Source organism: Sabethes cyaneus, chromosome 2 (assembly GCF_943734655.1).
Source record: "Sabethes cyaneus chromosome 2, idSabCyanKW18_F2, whole genome shotgun sequence".
Classification (NCBI taxonomy): domain Eukaryota; kingdom Metazoa; phylum Arthropoda; class Insecta; order Diptera; family Culicidae; genus Sabethes; species Sabethes cyaneus.
The window spans coordinates 124,251,629-124,278,080 of NC_071354.1; the positions used below are offsets into that span (position 1 = coordinate 124,251,629).

General features: G+C 39.8%; 1 protein-coding gene across 3 annotated transcripts in view; it reads right to left on the reverse strand.

Annotated features, from left to right (window-relative positions):
• Positions 1-26,452, reverse strand: part of LOC128738215 (cytokine receptor-like) — a 357,136-nt gene that overhangs the window by 10,592 nt on the left and 320,092 nt on the right. For all 3 annotated transcript variants that reach the window (XM_053833187.1, XM_053833189.1, XM_053833188.1), the window contains one exon: positions 13,074-13,253. In XM_053833187.1, coding sequence (XP_053689162.1) covers positions 13,074-13,253 — 180 coding nt within the window. The remainder of the gene's footprint in view (positions 1-13,073; positions 13,254-26,452) is intronic.

Consider the following 26,452-nt stretch of genomic DNA (forward strand, 5'->3'; position numbering starts at 1 on the left):
ACAGGAAATTATGCATAGTTCAAAAACCTATAAACTAGAGCTTTACTAGGCAATGAATATGTTAAAGAATAAGATTTCCGCTTACAACTTACTTTTATTAGCACTTACTCAAATTAATAACAACTTACTTATCCTTACTCAGCAATTTCATGAAAAAAGGATCTATCAAAATTTAAAAGTGTTCCTATTTTGTTCAAAATTTGTGAACTTATTAAATTTTCAAAAATTTTATGTAAACCAACGCATTACGCAACGTTGACCAATAGATTAATTATGGTGCGAAAACGTGTCGATTTCTATCTCAAACAGCAAGTAAGACCGTATAACAAAGGTTCCTTTCACCACTAGGTGGATTAAATCGGGTTTTTATAGACAGGAAACAAAAACGAAGATTTCCAAAAAGTCGGGAAATTGCCTTTAACCAAAGACATATTAAAAATACGATGCAGTGGAGTCAGCAAGCTGACAGTGCACTTTTTCAGCAAAGCAGATGGAATGCCATCAGGGCCAACGGAGTAAGACGCTTTGAGTCTAATTATTGCTGACTTTATCATTGATTCGTCTAACTCGATTTGGGTGAACGAATGACCAAGAAAGGGTACAGATTCAGCAGCAGATTCAATTTGTTCGAGGTTCAAAAACTCCTCCGAAAAAACACCTCTGAATTTAGCGGCAAAGAGATCACTAATCATCTGCGGTTCGGAGCTCCAGCGCCCATTATACATCCTTGAGGAAGGTAGTCCAGACTCATTCCTTTGATTATTTCCAACAAATTTCCAGAACGACCGCCCAATACCGAAAGCCCTAATCAAGTCCCATAAGCTGTGCACGACTTTCGTAACTTGGTAGCTGGTGTGGATTATTCCAGGGTAACCGCCGAAGAGCATATCGAACAAATCTTCGTTGGACAGCTTCGATCCTGTGTACTCCATTGAGGTAATGAGGGTTCCAAATTACCGAGCAATATTCAAGAACTGAACGAACGAGTGAACAGTAGAGAGATTTCAGGCAGTAAATGTCCGTAAAATTCCTAGACACTCTCATTATGAATCCCAAGCAACGAGATGATTTCCCGATTACATATGAAATATGCTGCTGGAACGATAGTTTGCTATCTAATAGCACGCCTAGATCTTTGATGCAGTTAGTCCTTCCAATGCTAGTACCTAAAAGCTTGTAGTAGAAAGAGATAGGTTCTTTTTTTCTTGAAAATGTAATCGCGGCACATTTACTCGGATTAACTTTCATATGGTTTGTGCAACACCAGTCTGCAAAGTTGTCTAACTGTTGCTGAAGCGCGTGGGCGTCTTTCGATAAAAGATTTTCAAATCGTCGGCGAAGGACAAACGGGGAACTTCGAGTTTAAAATTCACGTCATTGATGTATAGAAGGAATATCAACGGTCCTAGGTGGCTGCCTTGGGGAATTCCAGATGGAGCAGAAAATTCTTCAGAATAATTATCACCAATTTTCACTGCTAGCCGACGGCCAGTGTGATACGAACGCAGCCAACTGATAACTCTGCCGCCGAATCCTAACTTTTCCAGTTTGGCTATGGCAATTTCGTGGTTAATACTATCGAATGCTGCTGTTAGGTCAAAATAAACTGCATCAATTTGCTCAGAATGATTATAGCTATCTGTTATATAAGAAGTAAACGATAAAAGATTGGTCACAGTTGAGCGCTTTGGCATAAATCCGTGTTGGTCCTCAACAATGTATTGTCGGCAAAATCCAAAAAATGCAACCCAATACAGCAAGTTCAAAAAGTTTACCAACCGAGCTCAAGGCAGATATACCACGATAATTTTCAATATGCATTTCCTCCCCTTTTTTATAGACAGGAAACAAAAACGAAGATTTCCAAAAAGTCGGGAAATTGCCTTTAACCAAAGACATATTAAAAATACGATGCAGTGGAGTCAGCAAGCTGACAGTGCACTTTTTCAGCAAAGCAGATGGAATGCCATCAGGGCCAACGGAGTAAGACGCTTTGAGTCTAATTATTGCTGACTTTATCATTGATTCGTCTAACTCGATTTGGGTGAACGAATGACCAAGAAAGGGTACAGATTCAGCAGCAGATTCAATTTGTTCGAGGTTCAAAAACTCCTCCGAAAAAACACCTCTGAATTTAGCGGCAAAGAGATCACTAATCATCTGCGGTTCGGAGCTCCAGCGCCCATTATACATCCTTGAGGAAGGTAGTCCAGAGTCATTCCTTTGATTATTTCCAACAAATTTCCAGAACGACTTCGGGTTCGATTTCAGTTTTCGTTGCATAGAGCTGATATAGGACCGATAGCATAATTGGCTCATACATCGATATTTATGGTTTAGTCTCACCTAATAATCCCTCAACATCACAGTGCGGTGCCTTGAAAAACGACGTAAAGCTGCTCGCTTTGCGGTTTTCAATTGACGTAATTCTCTTGTTTGCCATGGGGTACGCTAGAACTTTTCCCGGAGATATTCCAGATCGCGGTGGGATTTTTTTTGTCGTCATAAGTAACAGATGAAATATAGAGTAAGGAGGTGTAAAAGTGCGATGCGGGTAAAAGTGCGATTCAATGATTTATTGGTGCAGATTCCGAGTAAATTTTCTACATTGGCATGGATGGATGACTACTTTGACAGCTTGAATCTAACGTAAACTTTGGTTGCTTACGAAGCATAGTTGCTGAGTTATGTGCAAATATTATTTTAGGGCGATTTTGAGGTAATTTTTCGTTATATGGCAAATATTTGTTTGTTTATTACGGCAAATATGATATCAACAGGAGGATATTACTTGTTGAAAATTTGTACCAGCGTTTTACATCACTCACATATCTGTTTTGAAAATACGGTGAAAATAATTTACAAAATATATTTCGCTTTTCCGTAATTTAAGCTAACCCCGTCAAGCGCCTAGCGGGGTAAAAGTTCGATTCACGGCCGGGTCAAAAGTGCGATTCATGGACGAGGCAAAAATGTATAGCTAATTATATACAGCTTTAGGCTCTATATCACAGATACTAGAAATGAAAGATCTGCAGAAAACTGTGTACTCTACAGATGTTGGCCGAAAAAAAATGTGTTTCCGCTGATGAAACTAAAAACAAACGTTTGGAAAAGTTTCGATCTAACGAAGGCTGCAATACACCAGCGCAAAATAGAAAAGGTGCAAATTGAGAATATTCCTTACTGAAATATGACGCAGATTGAAGATAATATGGGTTTGTTAGCTACTGCTGGGTTAATTTCATGGATTCTAGCTTCGAACTTTTGCCCCGCGGTATTCGCACTTTTGCCCCGCTAGTGGAGTAAAAGTGCGAATCTGCACTTGATCAGAAGAAAGAAGAATTTATTTTGCAAAACACTATTACCGCAGATGATTTATAGTTGAATGTGAAGACATTGAGTTACTGCATCACTATAAAATAAATTATGTTGTTGTCCTTCTTTATATGTCACGAAAATTGATGACAACTTCAAACATCGCACTTATGCCCCGCCCTACTCTAATTAGAAATCTGCTTAATTGACTGCGCAAAAGTTATCCATTTTATTTGTAGCCACTAATAATCACTTTTACACTATCATGTAGAGCCCTGGCTTACGCCTGTCGGTTCTACCGGAACTCAAAAGTGGCCATTTGGAATTCTCTTCGAAAATATGGCAAATGGGGTATCAAATCACAGGATTTTTCAATACGAGCTCTTTAGTGCATATTTGAATGTATTTTGAGTCGATTTGGACATTCCGGAACATCCGGTATCGGTTCTACCGTACCTCGAAAGTGGCCATTTGGAATTTTCTTCGAAAATACGACAAATGTGAGACGTAAGCCAGCACTCTCTAGTATAGTGTAAAAGTCATTATTAGTGACTACAAATAAAATGGATAACTTTTGCGCAGTCAATTAAGCAGATATCTAATTTTTTACCTTTGTTATACTATAACAAAGGTTTAAAAATTGGTCGAAAAACACGAAATCGATCCGAGGCCCGGAGGGCCGAGCCACATATACCAGTCGACAGGGTTCGACGAACTGAGCAATGTCTGTGTGTGTGTGTGTATGTGTGTATGTGTGTGTGTGTATGTGCGCGACGCAATTTTTCTATCGCCTGTTTCTCGGAGATGGCTGAACCGATTTGTTCGCTATTACTTTTGTTTGAAAGGTATTATTGTCTAGTATATCACTATTGATCACTATTCGAGGTCCGACATTTCGTTTGAAAGTTATAAGTAAAAACGTGAAAATTACGTGACACGATTTTCTCCGGAACCAAGTGACCGATTTCAACGATCTTGGTATCGAATGAAAGCTCTTGTTAACGCTAAATTTTTCGGGTAAATTTTATTGAAAACAAACAAGTAGTTTAAAAGTTATCCTAAAAAAACCTGTTTTGACAAGGTAATAATTATCGCCTGTTTCTTAGATATGGCTAAACCGACTTAGGCGCTATTAGTCTCATTTGAAAGGTAACATAGCCTAATAGATCACTATTGATTTGTTTTTTGATTGGACGTTCAATTTAAAAGTTACGAGCAATTGAATACAACACATTAAACTTTATAATAATTTATAACCATTTCATCTAAGATGATTTATCTAGTTTGAATTATTTTGACATCAAATTAGAGATTTTAATGCTGCAAATATATCTGCAAAATTTCAGTAGAATTGGTTTTGCCGATCAAAAGATATTAACCCTCCAACACTCGCGCCAACTTTTGTAATACGGGTTATTCGCGCGCACAATGGCCCAAAGCCAAAAAGATATGCGCACTAGAGTTTTGACTGGGAAAACTTGGTTTTAGGTTTATGGAACCTTTGGAAGAATTTCTTGTAATTGAAAGTTCTATCGTCTGGTGCAATTTAAATTTTGATTAATCCCCCTAACAGTGGAATAAAAAAATTATTTTTCTTCAGTTTCAATATAACACATTGATGTATTCTGCAAAGTTTTAGAGTATATTATTACAAGAAATTTTGCTGAAGACAGTAACTCCCTATCTCTTCAGCGAAGCTAGAAAAATATTATTTATTATATATGAATTAGTGAAATCAGTTTTTTATTTTGGCTCTTTTCGTAATTGTTGTATGACTTTTTCATATATTACAAAGTTGCACAAATAGTAAAAATACACAACTTTGCTGAATATAGTATACCTTTATGTTTGCTTGTTTAGGAACTGTAGAACTTTGATTATAAAAAATACCCTAATTTTGACCCCGAATTACTCGACTACCAACAGACGGATACATTTTAAACATTTTACATTATTGCTGATTGTTTTGATGCATACAGACACCATTTTTTCATATGAAGAAACGAGAGAAAATTCCAGGCCAATTCCGGTACATTTCATATGCTGATTGCTTCATTTCTGTGATGTCAGTTTATGCTGATCAATTTTCCCAACAATTTAAAGTATTACTGCATTGAATAATTATGACATTTTGCTTATAACAAGTTTATTGAAGAATATACGTTAGTTACACAACGATTTGTAACTTTATAACAATATGGCGTTCAAAAACCTACACGTGTTATATAAAATACAACTGCGTGAGTAACCGAAGGTTAATAAAAATTGATGAAATTTATTCTAGAAAACTTTATTGGTGTGAATCAAATAGTCATTACAGGAAATTATGCATAGTTCAAAAATCTATAAACTAGACCTTTACTACGCAATGTATATGTTAAAGAATAATATTTGCTCTTACAACCTACTTTTACTTGCACTTACTCAAATTATTAACAACTTACTTATCCTTATTCAGCAATTTCATGAAAAAAGGATCTATCAAAATTTATAAGTGGTCATATTTTGTTCAAATTTTGTAAACGTATTCAATTTTCAAAAATTTTATGTAAACCAACGCACTACGCAACGTTAACCAATAGATGGATTATACTCCGCAGACGTGTCGGTTTCTATCTCAAATAGCAAGTAAGACCGTATAACAAAGGTTCCTTTCACCACTAGGTGGATTAAATCGGGTTTTTTCATCTGTTACTAATGACGTCAAAAAAAATCCCACCGCGATCTGCAACATCTCCGGGAAAATGGAACCATAATTTACCAGCATTTTTTTTCCATTAAAGCCCAATCTAATGTGGTTGTTTTAAGACTAGTTGCATAAAAATCGATTGAAAATCAGTGGAGATAGAGCCAAAAGTGTAACTGAAAGGACCTTCATTTTTTATGTCGGGGACGTAAAGGTTAAGAAAGCAACTTCCTTAAGGTCTGATGCAAATATGGTACTTCTCAATTCAAAACAAACAAATCATCACGTGGGTTAAAGTTGGTACAGCGAAATTGATTATTACATGGAAGGATCCTAATGCTGGAAGGCGACTCTTATAACCCCGGAATAGGCACAAGTGCCTCTGCTTGTGGGTCCGCCCAATCCCTTTTGGCCCTTCTGTAACAGCATTAGTGTGAAATTCATTTGATAATCAAATTTGGATCTACTGTAATTCTACCCACATACATTGGCAAGTCCTTGAAATGATGGTGGCTTTCCCCTAGTACTACTACTTAAGAAAGCAACTTCGGCTATCTGGGCATGCAGGTCACTGTTTGGCAAAACCTGGGGATTGAAACTTCAACTAGCCTTTTGGTCATATACTACTATTGGCACGGCCTAGAATAACCCATGCTGAAATTGTATGATGGCCAAAAGTGAATGAGGTGACAGCCCAAGCCATACTAAACAAAGTTCAGCACCTGGCCTGTCTTACAGTTACCAGTGACATGCGTACAACGCCTACTGCAACCAGGGTTACCATTTTCACAGGTTTTTCTGTAAAATCACAGATTTTTTCGTCATTTTAAAGCACAGAATCTGTGATCACAGATGACAGATATTTTTGAAAATCACAGATTTTCACAGATATGCTACATGTTGAAGAAAAGTTTATCAATTTTATCACTGGAAGCGAAATGGCACAAAAAATCGGGAGGTAAAGTTGCAAAACCGAAATTACTGCGCATCTAAAACAAAATTCACGAAGCGTATGGATGATATAGAATGAACCATATTGTTCAAAAACATTAAAATGCTAATTTTTCTTCATGGAAGCATAATTATGTATCACAGATTTAGTAACAGATTTTTTTCGATAGTTTTACAGATTTTCACAGATTTTTAAACTGCAAACACAGATTTCAAAATGGCAACTCTGACTGCAACCATGGAGGCAATGCTATGCTTACTGCCTTTGCATCTTCATGTGAAGAAGAAAGCAGAGCTCGGCGCACTACGGTTGCAAAGAAGTAAAATTATACTCGAAGACGACCAAATCAGTCATCTTCGCATACTTCGGGAATTCAATCTGACACTCTTAGTAACTTCAGTCTCTGACTGCATGGAAGCCAGGCCCAATATGGACGTTCCATATGAGGTGATTGAAACAGATCGCTCAATGTGGAATAATGGAGGGCCCGATCTTCCATCTGGAACTAGCTGTTTTTTACAGATGGTTCAAAAATGGGGGCCTGCACAGGCTCCGGAGTCTACGGACCCGGCTTCAGGGAAACTATCTCGTTAGGAAAGTGGCCCACAGTTTTTCAAGCAGAAGTATATGCAGCAATATACATCTGTGCAACAATATGTTTGAAACGAAAGCACAGACATGAGAAAATCGGTATCTTCACAGACATCTAAGCAGCACTACTGGCACTCAAGTCCGCCAAATCCGTGTCCAAATTAGTTTGGGAGTGCAGCATTGCGGGAACTCTCCCGCCAAAACAAAGTTTTATTACTTTGGGTGCCCGGTCACTGCGGAATCGAGGGCATTGAATTTGCTGACAACCTAGCAAGACAAGGATCAGCTCAGCAATTTATTGGTCCTGAACCGTTTCTGGGCACCTCCACATCCGCCGTGAAAGGCGAACTGATGACATGGGAAAAGCTAGAAATAGCATCCCGTTGGAATCAAACACAGGGTTGTAGACAAGCCAAACAGTTTATCTACCCAAACCCTGCAATAGCTAAAAAACTACTCCATTTAACTTGTAGTAATTTAACATTGAACTACGCACGATCACGAGACTCCTAACAGGACCCAGCTCCGCTCTTTATCATTTAAAGAATATCGGCAAGGTATCATCCGACACTTGCCACTTTTGTAACTGTGAACCTGAAAGTTCAGCGCATCTGCTCTGCAATTGCGGAGCTCTTGCATTATTAAGGCAGAACTTCTTCGGAAGTTTCCTTCTTACTCCATATCAGTGTTGAACGTTTTGCTCATTAGCTTTCTAACTAAATAAAATATGGAATCAAAGCGCAGGCCATAGGGATATGTGGTAGTAAGTTGTTCAATGCTGAAGATGAACGAGACAATAAAGCGCCCGCGCTTTCGAATAAAAGCTGTGTCACATTCTCTTTTTATCTCCTTCGTACCAACACATTGTCCCTGGTACTAATTCAGTATCAAGAGTTAATACCAGGAATAATGTGTTGGTATGCTTGTGCATTGAGATCTCTAAAGCAACGTTCAAATGTCGTGTTGAACGGTTTGCTCAACAGCTTCGTAACTAAACTAAATTCGTATTGCATTGCACATGCGTCGGTGCAAACGAAATTTTGTCGGGCTGAATTTTGTTTGCCTGTCCTATGTACAGGTTGAACATGCGGACGAGTGTCCACTGAATTCAATAACAAGACCACCAAAAACTATCAATAGTAACATTTAATAATTCATCGCGAGACGGCCACAGGCCGCGAGTGTTGCCGGCGACCTGCCGTCGGAAGCACCGGCCACTGCGGGGGGCAGGCCCCGCCTCTATCTAGGTTTTTTATGTTCCTAGATCTACTGACCTCTATTACTTTCCTTCAGTTGGGTCACCCCTGCGAAATGGTACTTTCTACGAAAAGATTTTCTGTGAAATGGTACTTCCCGCGTAAGGTTTTTCACGAAATGGTATTCTGCGAAACTCTATTCCGCGTTATAGTTAACCGAGAATTGGTGTTCCGCAAAATGGTATTCGGCAAAATGGTTTGTAATGATGGCGAATATTTAAATGCTATCCGTTTTATTTTATCAGGCTAAGCAATGGGGGGAGTTATTTTATATTTTACTGTGAGGAAAGGTGTATTAGAACACCCATGAACTCCCCAGAAACTTGCAAAACTCAAGATTGTGACAAAGGTCATCCGAGATTCACGATTTATGTACAACACAGTTTAATTTGTGGCAATACGAAGTTTGTCGGGTCAGCTAGTAAGAATTATAAGTGTTTTATTTCTACTGACAATCATAATTCAATATTATACAACAGATTTATAACAATAACGAATGATTTCAATTTTATTACTATATTAAGGAAACTACACAAGTGTATCAATTATCAAGGGATAATCATAAGATGTATCCGACATATTGTGAGGATTTCTGGAGCATGATTTTTACTCAAAATGATTTCGCGTAGATGCATCATTTTTCCTTTGGGGGGAGGTGTCGCGGTTGCGCATTGGAATCATTGATTTAGCTATTTCTTTACCATGCAACATTCTTGCATGTTTTCATAGAGGCAACCCTTGGTCCATTTCCGTTCTATTATAAATTGTTTCCTTACTTGGCGTTTTTCTGCTTAGATTGTCAAACTAGTTAAAGTGGAACAACACGTTGCTTGTTGTCACATTTTCGAACAACTCAGCGCATAGCGCATATTTGATTTGCGTGGCCCACTTAAGAACCGCTTATATCGAAAGGAACGATCGATGATTATTGTTTATTTTTCCACTGTTTATGCCTTCTGCATAAACCGTTCATTACTGCTGATCGTGCCCCGGATTTCCCGATAGGGTAAAAATGTAAAACTGCAGAGCCTTTTGGATTGAAAAATAAAATCATTAACGATTCACACTTCGACGGTACAAGTGCTTTTTATTTCGTCCGTTAAATCACATGCCCTAACACATTTGTATGGAAGCCCCCCCCCCTCTTAAAGGGGAGAGGGGTCATAATTCCCCTTCTAAAGAGGGGAGGGGTCTCAATTCACCATAAAAAAAATTGTCTACAAATCACCCACAAGCCAAATTTTGTTCCATTTGCTTGATAAATTCTCGAGTTCTGCAGAAATGTGTGCTTCATTTGTGTGGGAGCCCCCCTCTTAGTGGGGGAAGGTGTCTCTAACCATCATAACAACCTTCCCTGACCCAAAAAACTCCTACTTGCCAATTTTCACGCCGAACGGTTCAGTAGTTTTCGAATCTATAAGGAACATACAGACAGACAGACAGAAATCCATATTTATGTAGATACTAGCTGAACCGACAAACTTCGTATTGCCACAAATTAACCTGTGTTGTACATAAATCATGAATCTCGGATGATCTTTGTCAAAATCTCGAGTTTTGCAAGTTTCTGAGGAGTTCAACCTTTGATGATTCATTTTGGCAGTTACGTAGCTATGAAAGCATCCCAGGTAACCAATAAGCATCACCAATGCTATTCAAATACAGGCCAATAAGCATTTAAGTCGCCTTAAATGCTACTTAAATGCTATTTTGGCAAAATATACAGCTACGCTGATAACCTTCTTATAGTGCTGACAATGCTAATTTACAGCTAATTACCGACACGAAGAATTTGAATACAATTTTGGATGCCAATTTACAACACCTATGCAGTCAAAAAGCTAACATACAATAGCGTGCAGTATAAAATGCCAGATACGCTGATTTGCTGCTTACGTTAAGGCTTATTAGTTACCTGGAATGGGTAGTTTAATACACAAATTTGCAATTTTTCCTCACAGTAAAGTAGAAAACAACTCCCCTGTCCCCTCATTGCATAGCCAGAAAGCGGATAGTAATATTCGCCATGATTGTACAACATTACGCCGAATAACATTTTGCGAAAAACCTTAAGCGGAATGTACCATTTCACGGAAAACTTTTTTGTGGAAAGTACCATTTCGCGATCCTCTCCTTACTCGCTGTCGCTCGTTCCAGGAAACCCAGGTAGACCTAGGAAAATAAATAAACCTAGACAGTAGTGATTTCTGCGGGGAGTTGCCTCCCCACAGTGTGCGGCGCTTCCGACGGCGGGTCGCCGGCAACACTCGCGGCCGTCTCGTCCTGAATGATCTAGTGTTACTATAGATAGTTTCTGTGCTCTTGTTATTGACTAACGTGTTATGGAAGAGTCTCGAATTTCTCGAGTTCGATTAGTTTTTGAGTTACGCAAAAATTTCTGTTTTATTTGTATGAGAGTCCATATCTCCCTACCACAGGGGTCTCTAACTATCATAAAATAAATTCAAGACTCAAAAATCTCCCGCATGTCAAATTTTGTTCAATTTGCTTGATTAGTTCTCGAGTTATGAGGAAATTTGTACTTCGTGTGTATGGAAGCCCCCCTCTTAAAAGGGAGAGAGGTCATTATTCTCCTCCTAAAGAGGAGAGGGGTCTCAATTCACCATACAAAAAAAAAATGCCTACAAAAACACCCACATGCTAAATTTGGTTCCATTTGCTTGATTAGTTCTCGAGTTATAAGCAAATGTGTATTTCATTTGTATGGGAGCCTCCCCCCCCGTCTCCTAAAAAGGTAAGGGGTCTCAATTCATCATAGAAAAAAATCATGCCTCCAAAAACACCCACATGCAAAATATGGTTCCATTTGATTTATTAGTTTTCGAGTTATGAGGAAATTTGGTATTTCATTTGCATGGGAGCCCCCCCCCCGCCTAAAGTGGGGAGGGGTCTCAATTCACCATAGAAAAAATTCTTGTCTCCAAAAACACCCACATGTAAAATTTTGTTTCATTTGCTTGATTAATTCTCGAGTTATGCAGAAATTTGTGTTTCATTTGAATGGGAGCCCCCCCTCTTAGTGGGAGGAGGGGTTTCTAACCATCATAAGAACCTTCCCTGGCCCCAAAAATCCCTATAAACAAATTTTCACGCCGATCGGTTCAGTAGTTTTCGATTCTATAAGGAACAACCGGGCAGACAGATAGAAATCCGTTTTTATAGGTATAGATTTGTATGGGAGCCCCCCTCTTAGTGGGGGAAGGGATCTCTAACCATCATAAGAACCTTCCCTGGCACCAAAAACCCCTACATGCAAATTTTCCCTCCGATCGGTTCAATAGTTTTCGATTCTATAAGGAACATAGAGCAGACAGAAATCCATTTTTATAGGCATAGATTTGCCCCCCTCTTAGTGGGGGGAGGGGTCTTTTGCCATCGAGAGAACCTTCCGTAGCCCCAAAAACCCCTACATGCAAATTTTCACGCCGATCGGTTCAGTAGTTTTCGATTCTAAAAGGAACATAGGGACGGACAGACAGACAGACAGAAATCCTTTTTTATAGGTACAGTAGACTCTCGGAAAAGTTAATCGATTGGGGAATGGGTCGATTAACTTTTCCGAAATATTAACTTTTCTGAGTAGTCCTAAGAGTCATCGAAAATGATAAATACAAAAGCGAAAAATATATTCTCGGATACAGGATATACATTTTTAGGAATCTGGAAGTTGTAATGTAAAGAAATATGTAGCAAGATCCTTATGAAATGATAGTTAGTTCCTTTCAGTAAATTTAAAATAGTCGGTTATTCTAGTTTACTTTTGATTTTTCGTAGTCTACGACAACGTTTTGACAATGTTCGCGCTTATTTTTTGATTTGTACTGTTCCTTCTTTTGCATTTAAAATTCAATCTGAGATGCCGCTTTTCCAGTTTGTTATCAAAAATCCTGAAGCAACTATGTGGCCGTATTGAACTAGTACTACAACTGTCCGGTACAAGAATTTAATTTAATCCCAGCTATGATGATACTCTGTATTAAGTTGTGGAAAGGCGATAATAAACCGAAAAATGAGAAAGATAAAAGGAAACACACGCGTGTGAATGAACGCTTTGGACAACCAATAAATTTAAACTCTCAGAAAAGTTAAGCCAAAAATTAACTTTTTAGAGCGTTGCATGAGAGCTAATATTCGCTTAACTTTTCTGAACAATTAACTTTTCAGAGAGTTAACTTTTCCGAGAGTCTACTGTATAGATAAGTTGAGGTACCTACACTTTAAATCGAACAACCAAAAACTAGTAACCTACCTTTGCCCTTGGTGCTTGCACATAACCATTCATGCATTTATTTGCTACGGGTGCCGGAATATAGTCAGCTGGAGCTGAATTTACAATATTTTTTGGGATAACATATGTTTTCGAATCTGATTTCATATTAACCGGTGCTTGTAGGGAAAGCATAATATTGTCAATTTCAAATCGACTCTCCTGAAAACAAAAATTTTATTAATGTAGGCATATAGATACAATAAAAATAGGTATATTGAAGCTTTGACAGATTGAACATATGAAATAAACGCTTTTCTATTTAATTTTTAAGAGATTTTCTATTTAATTTTTAAGCAATTCAAAACAATAAATAAAGTGTTCTACCATAGTTTATACTCAGTTTCAGAATCTATTTGAATATTTTCTTGATAATAACAAGAAAGTAAATTCATTAATGTATGTGGGGTGAATTTTACTTCTTTGAAGAATACCAATTAAAACAGCAAATGTCGAGCAACATGTCAAAAGGTCTAATGTGCAAATGAGACATTCTCTTCGTGTCTCCTTTCTTACGCTTATCACGGCAATAAAAATGCATTTAAAAGTATCTGCTATGTATATGTGCACTGACCAGATTTTAATTTACATACATGACATTCCGAGCAGGAGCCAATACCTCATCCATACCTAATGAATATCAAACACAGCTATCATATCTAAATTTGATATTCATTAGTTATCGCATTTTTATAAAAAAATAACTTATAAATATCTCGATGAGATATGATACCTCAATATACTATCAATAAGTTATTTTTTATTTTTGTACTATACCAAATGAATTACTGAATCAGCTATGAAGTTACAAAGAATGACTTACAAATGCCTCATTGAGGTATAATACCTCAATTTGTTATTAATTACCGTCAAACGGGGTAACTTGCAACAGCGGGGTAACATGCAACAACGCAATATCGATCGAATTTATTGTATTTTTGATCTGTTACTTCAATTTTTAATCTCTATCAGTCATTGAATCTTATTAACAACAGGTCAAAGAAGCCTTAGAAATTAATATGTAGATTTTCTGCTGTTTTGGTGATTTGAAATAAATCTTACAACATGGTGTCAAATTTATTGCCATTTTTTCGTCTGTAAAACGTTTGCTACGCCCACAAGCACTTCAAATAAAAGAAGCCTAACATGCATTTTTTATATTAAAGTGAATAATAAGGCAACAAAATATTTGATTTATGATGACTAGTTTCGTGTTTCGTTAACTTCACGAAGCAAGTTATCATTTAATTTTGCATCAAGCTATACTAAAAGCACAGCTGAAGAGTGTAAGGTGCTTTCGGTAAGTCGGAAATATGCCAGTTTTTTTGGGATTCAGTATATCCCAATGCTCATAGAAGAGGCCAAAAAGAAAATAATCTCACTGAAGGAAATCGACCAGCAATATGATAGTTTCTAGTTACGATCACTCGTAACGCAATGAACATTCATATATTACGTAACCAAGATACCGATGATTTTTAATCCCCCTTTATTTGATTTTGTATAATGGATATACGACGTGGAATGCGTTGTTACACAACTCCCGCTCCCATAAGTACGTTACGTAATTTGTGAATGGTCCTTAAAGAAGCTCTATAGGATCTAGACACGGAATATCAACTCCATGAATAACATAAAAACTTAAATTTGTAATTTCCGTTACGCGGTCATAATTTATTTTGACCAACATGACATAGGACATTTATGCGAATATTCATAACAAAAGCATTAAATATTGCAAGTCGAATTAACATTTACATATTGAAGTCAAAAGAAACTTATACAAATCATTAAATTCGTTCAATGTCCAAAAAAATATTAGGGTAAATGATTTTGAAATGGACCTAGTGGAATTCTAATCTTGAATGGACCTATTTTTAAATAAGAATTTTAGGATATAATTATCAAGTCTTTGTACTGTATTTAGCTTTTATGTTTATCTTTAATCATTTATGAACGTAAATATACTAAAATTAAATTAAAATTATAGCCAAAACCACTTTATTGCCGCTTATTTAAAAGTAGCTGTTTTTCAGCGTTTTGGCAGTCACCATAGAGCATTTTCAAACTGTTACTACCCGGGACCCTTCTGGTTTGAAATAAAACAATACTCTTAAAATGATGCTAAAATATGTGTAATTTCAATTTAGGTATTTAAAAGCTCAGTAAAACCAGTAAAATCTTCAAATTCCTTAAAAATGTTAACCCCCTTTTTTGATCTTGAATGGACCTAGTATTGATTTTAGAATGGACCTAGTTTTGCGCTCCGAGACATCACTGGCGGTAGCTATCATTGCCTACCACTAACGAACTCGTCGTTGTATATTCATTGAAACTGCTTATTGTCACTATAGTATCTCCGTTTATAATTAATCTATAAGCACGGGATATTGAAAGTAGGCTTGATTTATAGCCTAAATAAAAACTTAATTATATTGATAAAACTAACTATCACTCATCCTTTTTCGTAGTTGCTTCATAGTGTTTGTACATTGTAGCCTCTATTTTTGCAACTAAAAAGTCTTCCTAATTAGTTAGCTAACATATGTCGTTTTATGCTTAAAACAATATAAACTTAATTTATTCTCAGTATTGTACAAAAATTTTAACCATCATTGATTAAAAGATAAGATGGATCAAAAGATAAGAGGGATACTAACTGCCTTCTGTTAAGGGGGCATAGTACCTTTTCAATTTTCTAAAACCTAAATTTTTTTATTGATTATTTCGAAAGCTTAACATTTTGACCATATGTGTTTGAAGTCATTTGCATGAATTCCAAATATTGACAAAGTTACAGCTATTTGTACCGCGCATGTCTGGAGCGATTAAACAACGAGTAAAAACTTCAACGTCGTTTTTCTCGAAACCAGGTTTTGAAAGTCGGTACCATAAATATCTCAAGAACGGCTCAAGCAATTCTTATGATTCTTTTTTTGTTTGAAAGCCAACAAAATTATCTAGTGTTTGACCCATCCTTTTCTTGATATTGTAATTTTTGAATTTTTTAGAAATGTTTAAAGTCAATTTTTTCGCTTAAAAACCATACTTTTATGTTTCAATGTCCGCCATTTTGTTATGTGTTCGAATTCTAAAAAAGGATGGATCAAACACGAGATAATTTAATGTTCTTTCATGTCGTTTTGGAATTTTTCAATTCGGATAAGCCCCCTAGCGCCAATCCATGGTACCGCAATTCATGGTTTTTTTGAACGACTATCTTCAAGGAGCCGTAGGGGCAAGGGGAAGAGTTATGAAAACAAAATTGCAAATATTAGTATAAAATGCAATGTTTCAAATGCAAAAAACCCGATTCAATTTGCCTTTCGCGTTATCGAGAAAAAATTCTTTGAAATTAGGCAAAAAATATGGTGTAAAAGGTACTATGCCCCTTAAAAAGAGCTATTTTTGCTTCATTTAGCGCAAAACCAGTTACACTTAAATTTTTCAACTGGATTTTACGTATTTGTTTTAGCACGAAGCAAAAGTGTAATCTATATAATCTATATAAGTAATCTATATAAGTAGAGAAAAATTTTCCCAATTTGTTCGCCCTATGTAAAAAAAATCAAAATTATGCTAAACGGGACAATTCTTGTATCATTAAAAGTAATGCACAGAAGAATGAAACAAGTTATTTGAGAATACACTTCTGAAGATTTATATATAGCTTTATTGTATAGGAAACTCTAATATTGGAACTTCGAATTGAGTTACGAAGCTAATATTCCAAACTCTATTTAAAGTGGTTATCCCTGTTTAACTATCTACAGGCAACATCGTCTTTTTTAACTCCGCCTGCAAATGACGGATCTCGGTAGAAGCATGTTCGATGAACCTGAAAATACTGAGAACCTGAGCAGAGGGTCCAAAGCCCCTAAAAGGAGGATGGTTGAATAGCTGTTATCCATGGCTAAAAGTAAAAACAAGAATGGATAAACCCCTAATCCAAGGTGTCATGCGACCCGTGCCGAGGGATGAATGGTGGGGGGGGTTCTATAAATACCCAGCCTCAAACGGAGCCTGTGGAGTACCAGAGCGCCCTCCACAGTAATCAGCCCTTACCGCATCATGAGGGGCTCTGATGCGGCGGACTCTTCTTTCCCCTCAACTCGTGGGATTCTATATGAATAATCAAAATCAAAAAAACTTTACTTCAGTGAGCGCGGACGGACTAGATAATCCGTTCGCAAGAGGTGGTATCCAGCGATCTCCGCCGATGGATACGAGCAGAAGCGCCAGCGTAAGCGGAAAGGGAAGCGGCATACCTGTCGCTCCAACTGCATCTACGCCGGACGCAGCGATGAATGGCCCGTCGCTAATAAAAGCAGTGGAAGGAAAGAGAGACATGCTACCGAGAGTGGTAGCGGCGTCTCATCAGCTCGATGCCATTATCGAGTTTGTGGCAGGCCGCAGCACCCTAGCGAAGGACCTGAAACAAAGCCTGCTCATGCTTCGGGGCACCATCCGTGCTGCGACGAAGGAACACGGCGAACTCGAAGCGCGAGTAAAAGTGATAGAAAAGGCGTTTGTATCGAGGTCTGTACAAACGGATGCCTGCCTGTCAACGACTGACCACACCGTAGCCCTTGTGACTACGGAGCAGTCCAGTGATAAGATATCGACTAAACGTGCAAGGCAGTCCCCAGGGGAAGAAACCCCCACGGGCCCGAAGAAGCGCTTGATCGCTGAGGATCGTAAGCAAACTGTGAAACCCTCCGAGGATAATAAGACGCAGTTAGCTCCCGACAATCAGTGGGAAACAGTGAAAAAGAAGAAGGCCAGGAAGAAAGAGGAGGATCGAACTCCACCGAAAGTGGCCAGAAAAAAGAGGAGCAAAGGCGATGCCCTTATCCTCAAAACTGAGGGGCTGAGCTATGCAGAAGTTTTGAAGGCCATGAGAGGGGACGAGCAGCTGAAGGGTCTTGGCGCGGATGTGCGGAGTATCCGCCGCTCCCGCACCGGCGACATGATCCTTGAGCTCAAAAAGGATGCCACTGAGAAGGGTTCTGCCTACAAAGTGCTGGCAGAAAAGGTCCTTGGTGATGGCATACAGATCCGCGCACTGACGCCTGAGCTGACTCTCCAGCTTAAAAACCTGGACGAGATCACTAAAGCGGTCGAACTGACATGAGCTCTCAAGGAGCAATGTAACGTGGTGGTGGCTACCGAAGCAGTTCGTCTGCGCAAGGGACCGGCGGGAACCCAGGTAGCTACAATAAGACTTCCACTGGTAGACGGGAATACAGCCCTGAAGGCGGCCAAGCTGAAGGTGGGATGGTCCGTATGCCCACTGAGCGTGTTCCAGCAGCCGGAGGCTTGCTTCCGGTGCTTTGAGCGAGGGCACAAGTCCTGGAGCTGTAAGGGGCCTGACAGAAGCCACCTGTGTAGAAGATGTGGCGGTGCGGGCCATATAGCGAGGGACTGTTCGGCGCCGCCCAAGTGCCTGATATGTACAGGCCAACGGGACGCTAAGCACACAACAGGAGGCTCAAAGTGCCCGGCAGGCGCGCCTGCGACTAAAACACGGGCGTAGTGCAGGTAACGCAACTAAACTTGAACCACTGCCATGCGGCCCAGCAGCTGTTATACCAAGCAGTTATTGAGTCGTTGACGGACATTGCCATCATCTCGGACCCATACCGCATTCCTGCCGGAAACGGTAACTGGGTCTCGGATAGGTCCGGGTTGGCGGCTATATGGACGACAAGCAGGTTCCCGGTTCAAGAGGTTGTGTCAACTGCAGACGAGGGATTTGCGGTTGCCAAAGTGGGTAGAGTGTTCTACTGCAGCTGTTATGCTCCGCCGAGTTGGTCGATCGAGCAGTTTACGCGGATGGTAGACCAAGTATCAGTTGCGCTGACTGGTCTAAGGCCGGTGGTTGTGGCGGGCGACTTCAACGCTTGGGCGGTTGAGTGGGGAAGTCGTCGCACGAACCATAGGGGTCGGATTCTGCTTGAGGCTCTGGCAAAGCTCAACGTAGACCTGGCCAACGTCGGCACCACAAGTACCTTCAGCAGGAATGGTGCAGAGTCTATTATCGACGTGACATTCGGCAGCCCTGGTCTGATAGGAGACTGGAGGGTAGACAATGGCTACACTCACAGTGACCATCAGGCGGTCCGCTATGGTGTTGGTCAGATAACGAGGCGGCAGGCGGCGGGTAGAGCCAACACTCCAACCACCCGTGGGTGGAAGACATCATACTTCGATCCTGAAGTATTTGTGGAAGCGATCCGAAGAGAGTGCGGTGATCGCGATATGCCCGATCCGAACGCTGATTATTTGGTTGAGGTGCTGTCGCGAGCGTGTGACGCCACCATGCTTAGGAGAAGCCGACCTAGGTATGGTAGGTCACCGGTTTACTGGTGGACAGAAGAAATTGCGGAACTCCGCGGAGCCTGCTTTCGTGCAAGGAGAATTATGCAAAGAGCTCGTTCGGACGAGGGCAGAGCAGAATGTCGAGTAGCACTAGTTGCTGCACGCGCAGCGCTTAAGAGTGGGATAATAGCTAGCAAGCGAGCCTGCTTTGAAAGGTTATGTGCCAGTGCCAATGCGAACCCGTGGGGTGATGCCTACAGGATCGTAATGGCAAAGGCCAAGGGGGTGATGGCACCCGCAGAGAGATCGCCAGAGATGCTGGAGCGGATCATTGAGGGCCTCTTTCCGCGCCACGAGCCAAGGCCCTGGCCTCAGGCCGCTGAGTCGTCCCACGGCCGACGTTCCAGTATCTCAGACCATAGCGTAGGATGGTCGGTCTCCGGGCCGAACATCCAAAGTAACGTGGGCGACGGTGGTTTGGAGGTCGGGGAGGAAATGACGGTTACGAACGAGGAACTCATTGAGATCGCTAAATCCCTAAAGGTGAGCAAGGCACCGGGACCAGACGGAATCCCGAATATGGCCCTTAAAGCGGCTATTCTGGAGGCTCCCGAATTATTCGGGGCAGTAATGAGTAGATGCCTGGAAGCTGGCAACTTCCCGGACAGATGGAAACGACAGAATCTGGTCCTATTGCCGAAGCCGGGAAAACCTCCGGGTATCCCCTCGTCATATAGGCCGATCTGTCTGCTCGATACTGCCGGCAAGGTGCTGGAAAGGGTTATCCTTAACAGACTCGTACAGTACACTGAGGGTACAAACGGTCTGTCAAGGAACCAATTCGGCTTCCGAAAAGGCAAATCTACGGTGGATGCCATCTTGTCTGTCACTAAGACAGCCGAGGAGGCAATCCAGCCCAAGAGGACAGGTATTCGTTATTGCGCAGTTGTCACGCTCGACGTGAGAAATGCGTTTAATAGCGCTAGCTGGGACTCCATAGCCAACTCGCTTCGGAACGTCCAAGTGCCGGTGTCGCTGTGCAGGATCCTGGAAAATTATTTCCAGAATCGTGTGCTATGCTACAACACGGAGGAGGGTCAGAAGTGCGTTCCAATCACCGCAGGGGTTCCGCAAGGTTCCATACTGGGCCCGGTGTTGTGGAACGTCATGTATGACGAGGTGTTGAACCTAAAGTTCCCGGTAGGGGTGGTGATTGTCGGCTTTGCGGATGACATCACCCTGGAAGTCTATGGTGAATCTATCAGAGAGGTTGAGTTGACGGCTGCCCACTCTATAAGCATTGTTGAAGATTGGATGCGATCCAGGAAACTGGAGCTAGCGCATCATAAAACGGAGGTTATCGTGGTGAACAACCGCAAGTCGGTACAGCAAGCAAAGATCAGCGTCGGGGACTGCACTATTTCGTCAACGCGGTCCTTAAAACTTCTGGGAGTCATGGTCGACGACAAGCTCAAGTTCGGGAGCCACGTCGACTATGCCTGCAAGAAGGCTTCCACAGCTATTTCGGCATTGTCTCGTATGATGTCTAATAGCTCTGCGGTATATGGCAGCAAACGAAGGCTATTAGCCAACGTGGTCCAGTCTATACTTAGGTATGGCGGACCGGTGTGGTCATCGGCGTTAGGTACCAAAAGCTATCTAGCCAAGCTGGAAAGCACCTATCGTCTCATGTGCTTGAGAGTGGCGAGTGCGTATCGCACAGTTTCACATGACGCAATCTGCGTCCTAGCAGGTATGATGCCTATTGGCATTATCATCAGCGAAGACGTAGAGTGCTTCAACCAACGAGGAACTAGAGGCATACGGAGTACCACAAGATCGGCCTCGATGACCACATGGCAGCGGGCATGGTCTAATTCCACAAAAGGTCGGTGGACACACCGACTTATCCCGGAACTATCTGGGTGGGTCAACAGGCGCCACGGCGAAGTCAACTTCCACCTGACACAGATTCTGTCAGGGCATGGTTGCTTCAGACAGTATCTGCATAAGTTTGGGCATGCGGAGTCCCCCGCGTGTCCCGAATGCGTGGATGTTGAGGAAACGGCAGAACATGCTTTCTTCATATGCCCTCGTTTCGCGGGCGCGAGAAGCAGCATGATGGCAGTGAGCGGACAGGACACTACCCCGGATAACTTAGTCCAAAAGATGTGTTCCAGCTCGGACATCTGGGGAGCGGTCAATGCGGCTGCTACCCAGATTGTACTCGAGCTACAAAACCACTGGAGAGCCGATCAACGGCGAATAAACAGCCTAAGTACCATAGTCCAGTAGTTATCTAAGCGAGTGCATTAAGCACAATAGCCCCTCCCTGAAGTAATACCGATAAGGTGGTGCCAGGGGGGGATTGAGGCTGGAGACTCGAGTAGGGTTTTAGTGGGTCGGGATCCTCACGCCCCATTAGGGGGGTCGGGATACCTAAACCCCACTCCCTGAGGTATCTTCTCAGGTGTCTGATAGTATCTGCTAAGGCGCTCAGCAGATTTCCCAACTCGTAAAAAAAAAAAAAAAAAAAAAAGGCAACATCGTAAAAATGGTTGGAAGCAAAATTTTTTTTTCATGGACAAATAACGTCCTGTATTTTCCATATAAATACAGCAAAAAGTTTTGCTGTAAGTTTAAGTTTTGACAAAACTCAAATGAGAAATAGTTTAAACACGTTAATCAAGCATATACCAAAGCTTCAAAACACCTTTAGCGCGCTTCAACCGGATCCTGTAGTCACAAAATCAGACTCGTCTGAGTAAAAAGAAGCAGCCACTTCTGGTGGTTAAGAACGCCAACTTCCTCACCCTCGTGAAACTTTGTGATGCCCAACCGCCCTACAAAATTACCCGGTTTGGCAATAAAATCATCTGTGCGTCAATGGAGGATTTAGAAATTAGGTAAAGGCCTGGATAATGATATGGTGCAAAAAATATAAAATTTTGATCAATATCTGGACCATTTTCGAACTGGATATGCCTAAAAAAATAATATTGTATTTGATAATTTTCTAGTTTAGTTAAAATAATTATGAGGTTCAGAATAAAGTAAAATTAGGCCATTACAAATATTTTATAAAGTTTTTGTCCTTCCGGTGTTGGGCCACTGAAGGGGGGGGGGGTACAAAGTGAATGTTTAATCGAGCAAAAAACATGGGTTTGAAGCATTTTTATTTAAAGTTTAAGCGTGAAAACCAAATCTGTTCTTGCTCTTAATATATACGTTATTATTTTCCATGCAAAAATGTACGAAAAGAAGACAAAAACGAGAGAATTTTTTTGGACGATTTTCGGAAACTCCGAATTCGAATTTCCATTTCTGTTTCGTGCTAGAAGTGTTAAGTACACTCATTTTTCGAGTTTTTCAGGCTGTAGAGCCCACGGACAATTGATTTTATACTCATATCCTCCAAATTTTTTTAGCCCCCCGATTTTTCAAGCCAATTTCCAAAGGGGGGTGGGTGACAAAAACTTAAAAAATATTTTGCAAAGGCCTTATATTCCGCCGATAAGTAAGCAGGTTGACTTCATATCACCTTTTGGTCGATCTACAGATAGATTAAAAATCAGTTTAGTAAAATATTCAAAATCATGCAACCGGACTAACGTTGTACTACGTCATCCGTGGTCGTATCTTATACACAACCCCTCTGATTTTTTTCTTGGGGGATGTAAAGTTTTCTTTAAGCGCCTCTCCCCTCTGACTTGTGACAAAATTAATACCTCCTTGTCCACCGAAATTGAGTGACTCTGAGATCTAAATTATTCATTTTTGAAACTTCCTATTTTCTATCTGGTACAGTTCTTCATCGACTATCATTTAAAATTAAAACCTAGTATCTAAGCTTACCTTTAAACCTAGTAGAATTACCAAGTCTAATTTTTTCAAGCACCATTTACAGTATGATTTCGAATTTGACAACAAATGCGTGTCGCCTATGTTGCCAAAATCAAAACCGTGACAAAATCTAGACCATTTTTCTACTGAAAAAATTGCATATAAATGTGTCAAAAATTGAATAATTACCACTAATTAACGAATTTTGCACGATTGCAACGGTTTTATATTCAAAATGTTCGACAGGGGCTGTCGCAAACCTTTAGATGCTTTGTAGTAAGACGTAGTCCTACGTCAGTAAAAGCCTGACCTTTCGAAATATGTAGTCACTAAATAAAAACTCGAACCCAGCTGTACTTGATAAACTACGTTTAATACAAGTTATATTACATATTTTTAATGAATGGTTTAAATTTTTGAAACTAATAGGCGACATTTTTTTATGACGTGGAAATCATTTCAACCATATCTGAACAACAGGTAATAATAAATTCCCAATATACAAATGTCACACACAGATACATACACTACGCATATCAAGTCACTGAAACATTGTTCAATTGTTGGGCTGACATAAAAACAAGACCCTCGGTGACTGTGACCGATTTCAAGTTTTTCAACCGACTTTCATACCTTTCTAACAGAATATAAGAAAGGTAAAAACTGTTCAACCTTGTGTACTATTAATAAATAACAGTAGTATAGTTGTACTATTAAAAAAAATTCTTTGTTATTATTTTGTTCATTTACATGCAAGAAACTATGACAATCCTAATTTAGGTCCATTTCAAAATCAAAAATAGGTCCAATTCAAGATCATGTTGGGTCCATTCAAGATCAAAAAAAGGCTTTGGCAAAAAACGATATATTTAATAAAAGTTTCATCAATTATACATTTTTAAAGTACTGATAATGTAGAAAAAAGGTGGTACTTTCCAACAAATAGTAACATCACCACATATTATTTATAAATGACGAGTAAATTGAGCAGGAGTGCGAGTGGTGGTGTTAAAAAGCGCTAAATAGGTCCATTCAAGATCAATTACCCTACTTTTGTTAAATAATCAAATAGGCATGCCCCCTTAGGATACACCCCTTCATATATCTCCCCCTTGTTAACCCTAGAAACGCTACTGGCTATATAATGGCTGTCCATTGACTGCGAACTCATTTTTAGTTATTTCAGACCTCCCCGGGTTATTTCGTTCGTATTTTTTGTATGATGCGTTGTTTTTGGCCAACCCCCTGCCCCTAATAGTCCACTTAGTTCATGGACGGCCCCATATGAACTACTTTATACTGATATTTATAAAGAATCTGACTAAAGAAAAGACACTGAAGCTCAGTCACTCGCGGCCTCCTGTCATCATTAAACCTGATCCCGGATCAGGTCCCGGAACCTCGTCCCGGATGACGGTAATTATAATTATTAATTATGCTGTTTTATATTATATCAAATGAATAACTCACTAAGCAAGTTAAATGTTCATTTTTGACGTAGGACTACGTCTCCCAGGCAGGTAGCTTGTACTGGGGGTAATTCCAAACAATAAAAAAAAATGTGAGCGTCGCGTAAAAATGAAAGATTTAGAACGCTAATAGCTCTGCCAATTATGATTGGTTTTTATGGATTGAATACCAAACGATTCAGAATAGATGTAATAATTATTTGGTTTTCATTACAATTTTCATTGTCAATCACTAAATACAGTTAGAATTAACGAAAATTTTCAACTTCAAATTTCCCCATACATTTTCTTCGTGATTACCTTGCTTCACAAGCGGGGAAGACAGTTAACCACACCATCTGTTTAGTGTGGGTTTTCTTTTACAAACAACGCATTTCTTTATTTATAAAACCATTTGTAGTGAATGGCTTTTTAAAAACTTAGTGCATCATATAGGCTAACAAATAGCATCTTTTTGACGTAGGACTACGTCTTTGTTTACTATACTGGGATTGGGTAGCACACACTCCCCTCTTTAGGAGGGGGGGCTCCCATACAAATAATACACATATTTCCTCATAACCCGAGAACTAATTAAGCAAATGGAACCAAATTTACCCCATCTGCCAAATTTGGATTTTGGAGACATCGAATTTATTTTATGATGGTTTGCGACCTCTCACCCCTGTGGTAGGAGGATAAGCACTTTCATACAAATAAAATAGAAATTTTTGCGTATTTGCCATATTTTCTGCTATGTAACAAGTGATAAGCTGTGAAAGTAAACTAGTAAAACCTTCTCGGAGCAAAAGACGGTGAATCGACGCTGCTAACTTACGTGCCTGTTGCCATTCATGTCAAAAGAGAAGGACATTCGAATGGCACATCGTATTTGCGATGAACGTGCTTTGACTTTAATGTTATTTTAATGGCCCTTTCAAAGGCCACAAGCGAATTAAAGTAAGATTATTGAAACATGTCAAGCTACGCATAATAATATTGAATACAATAATCTGCGGACTGGTCATTTATTACTATTTAAACCTTAATGTGCACACAAGTGATTTCAAAAAAGTACAAGGGTCCATGCCTAGTGGCACGGGCGCAGGCTTGAAGTAGAACTACGAATGTAGTGCAATTCGTCTCCCAATGCTAAAGCCGGTGATTTTTGTATGAATTTCATATATAGATGCTCAAGTTGCGCATTAAAGAATTGTGTTCTTACATGTGATACATGTTGGTGCAGATTTGGGGAATTATTTCGAACAGTTTCGGGCAGATGCAGATTATTTTTTGCAAAAATCAAATTCATGCTTTTGAAAATTAAAACTAAAATGTTAAAAAATTATTTGCTATGTGAATAACTGGAATTAATTGCAGTTTACAATCCAAATGAGTTCTTTAATGTAATCACATCAAAATAAGCTTCTAACAGACGTTTGTTTAACGTGAGAATTGATTCATTGATATTAATCAGTATGCTCTTTCCTGAAAAGTTGAATAGAGAATCAGTGAGCAAAATCTTATAAATCTTCATAAACAGATGTTTGTCGTCCTGAGAAGGACGGGTTTTTTGACAATCAACTCGATAGTTGGAAATCTGCCTACTTTTCGGTCTTCTTAGGCAAGAGAACAGCCTGAATGTTTGGAAGAACACCTCCTTGAGCAATGGTGCACCGGAAAGGAGTTTGTTCAATTCTTCGTAATTACGGATGGCCAATTGCAGATGACGGGGGATGATTCTGGTCT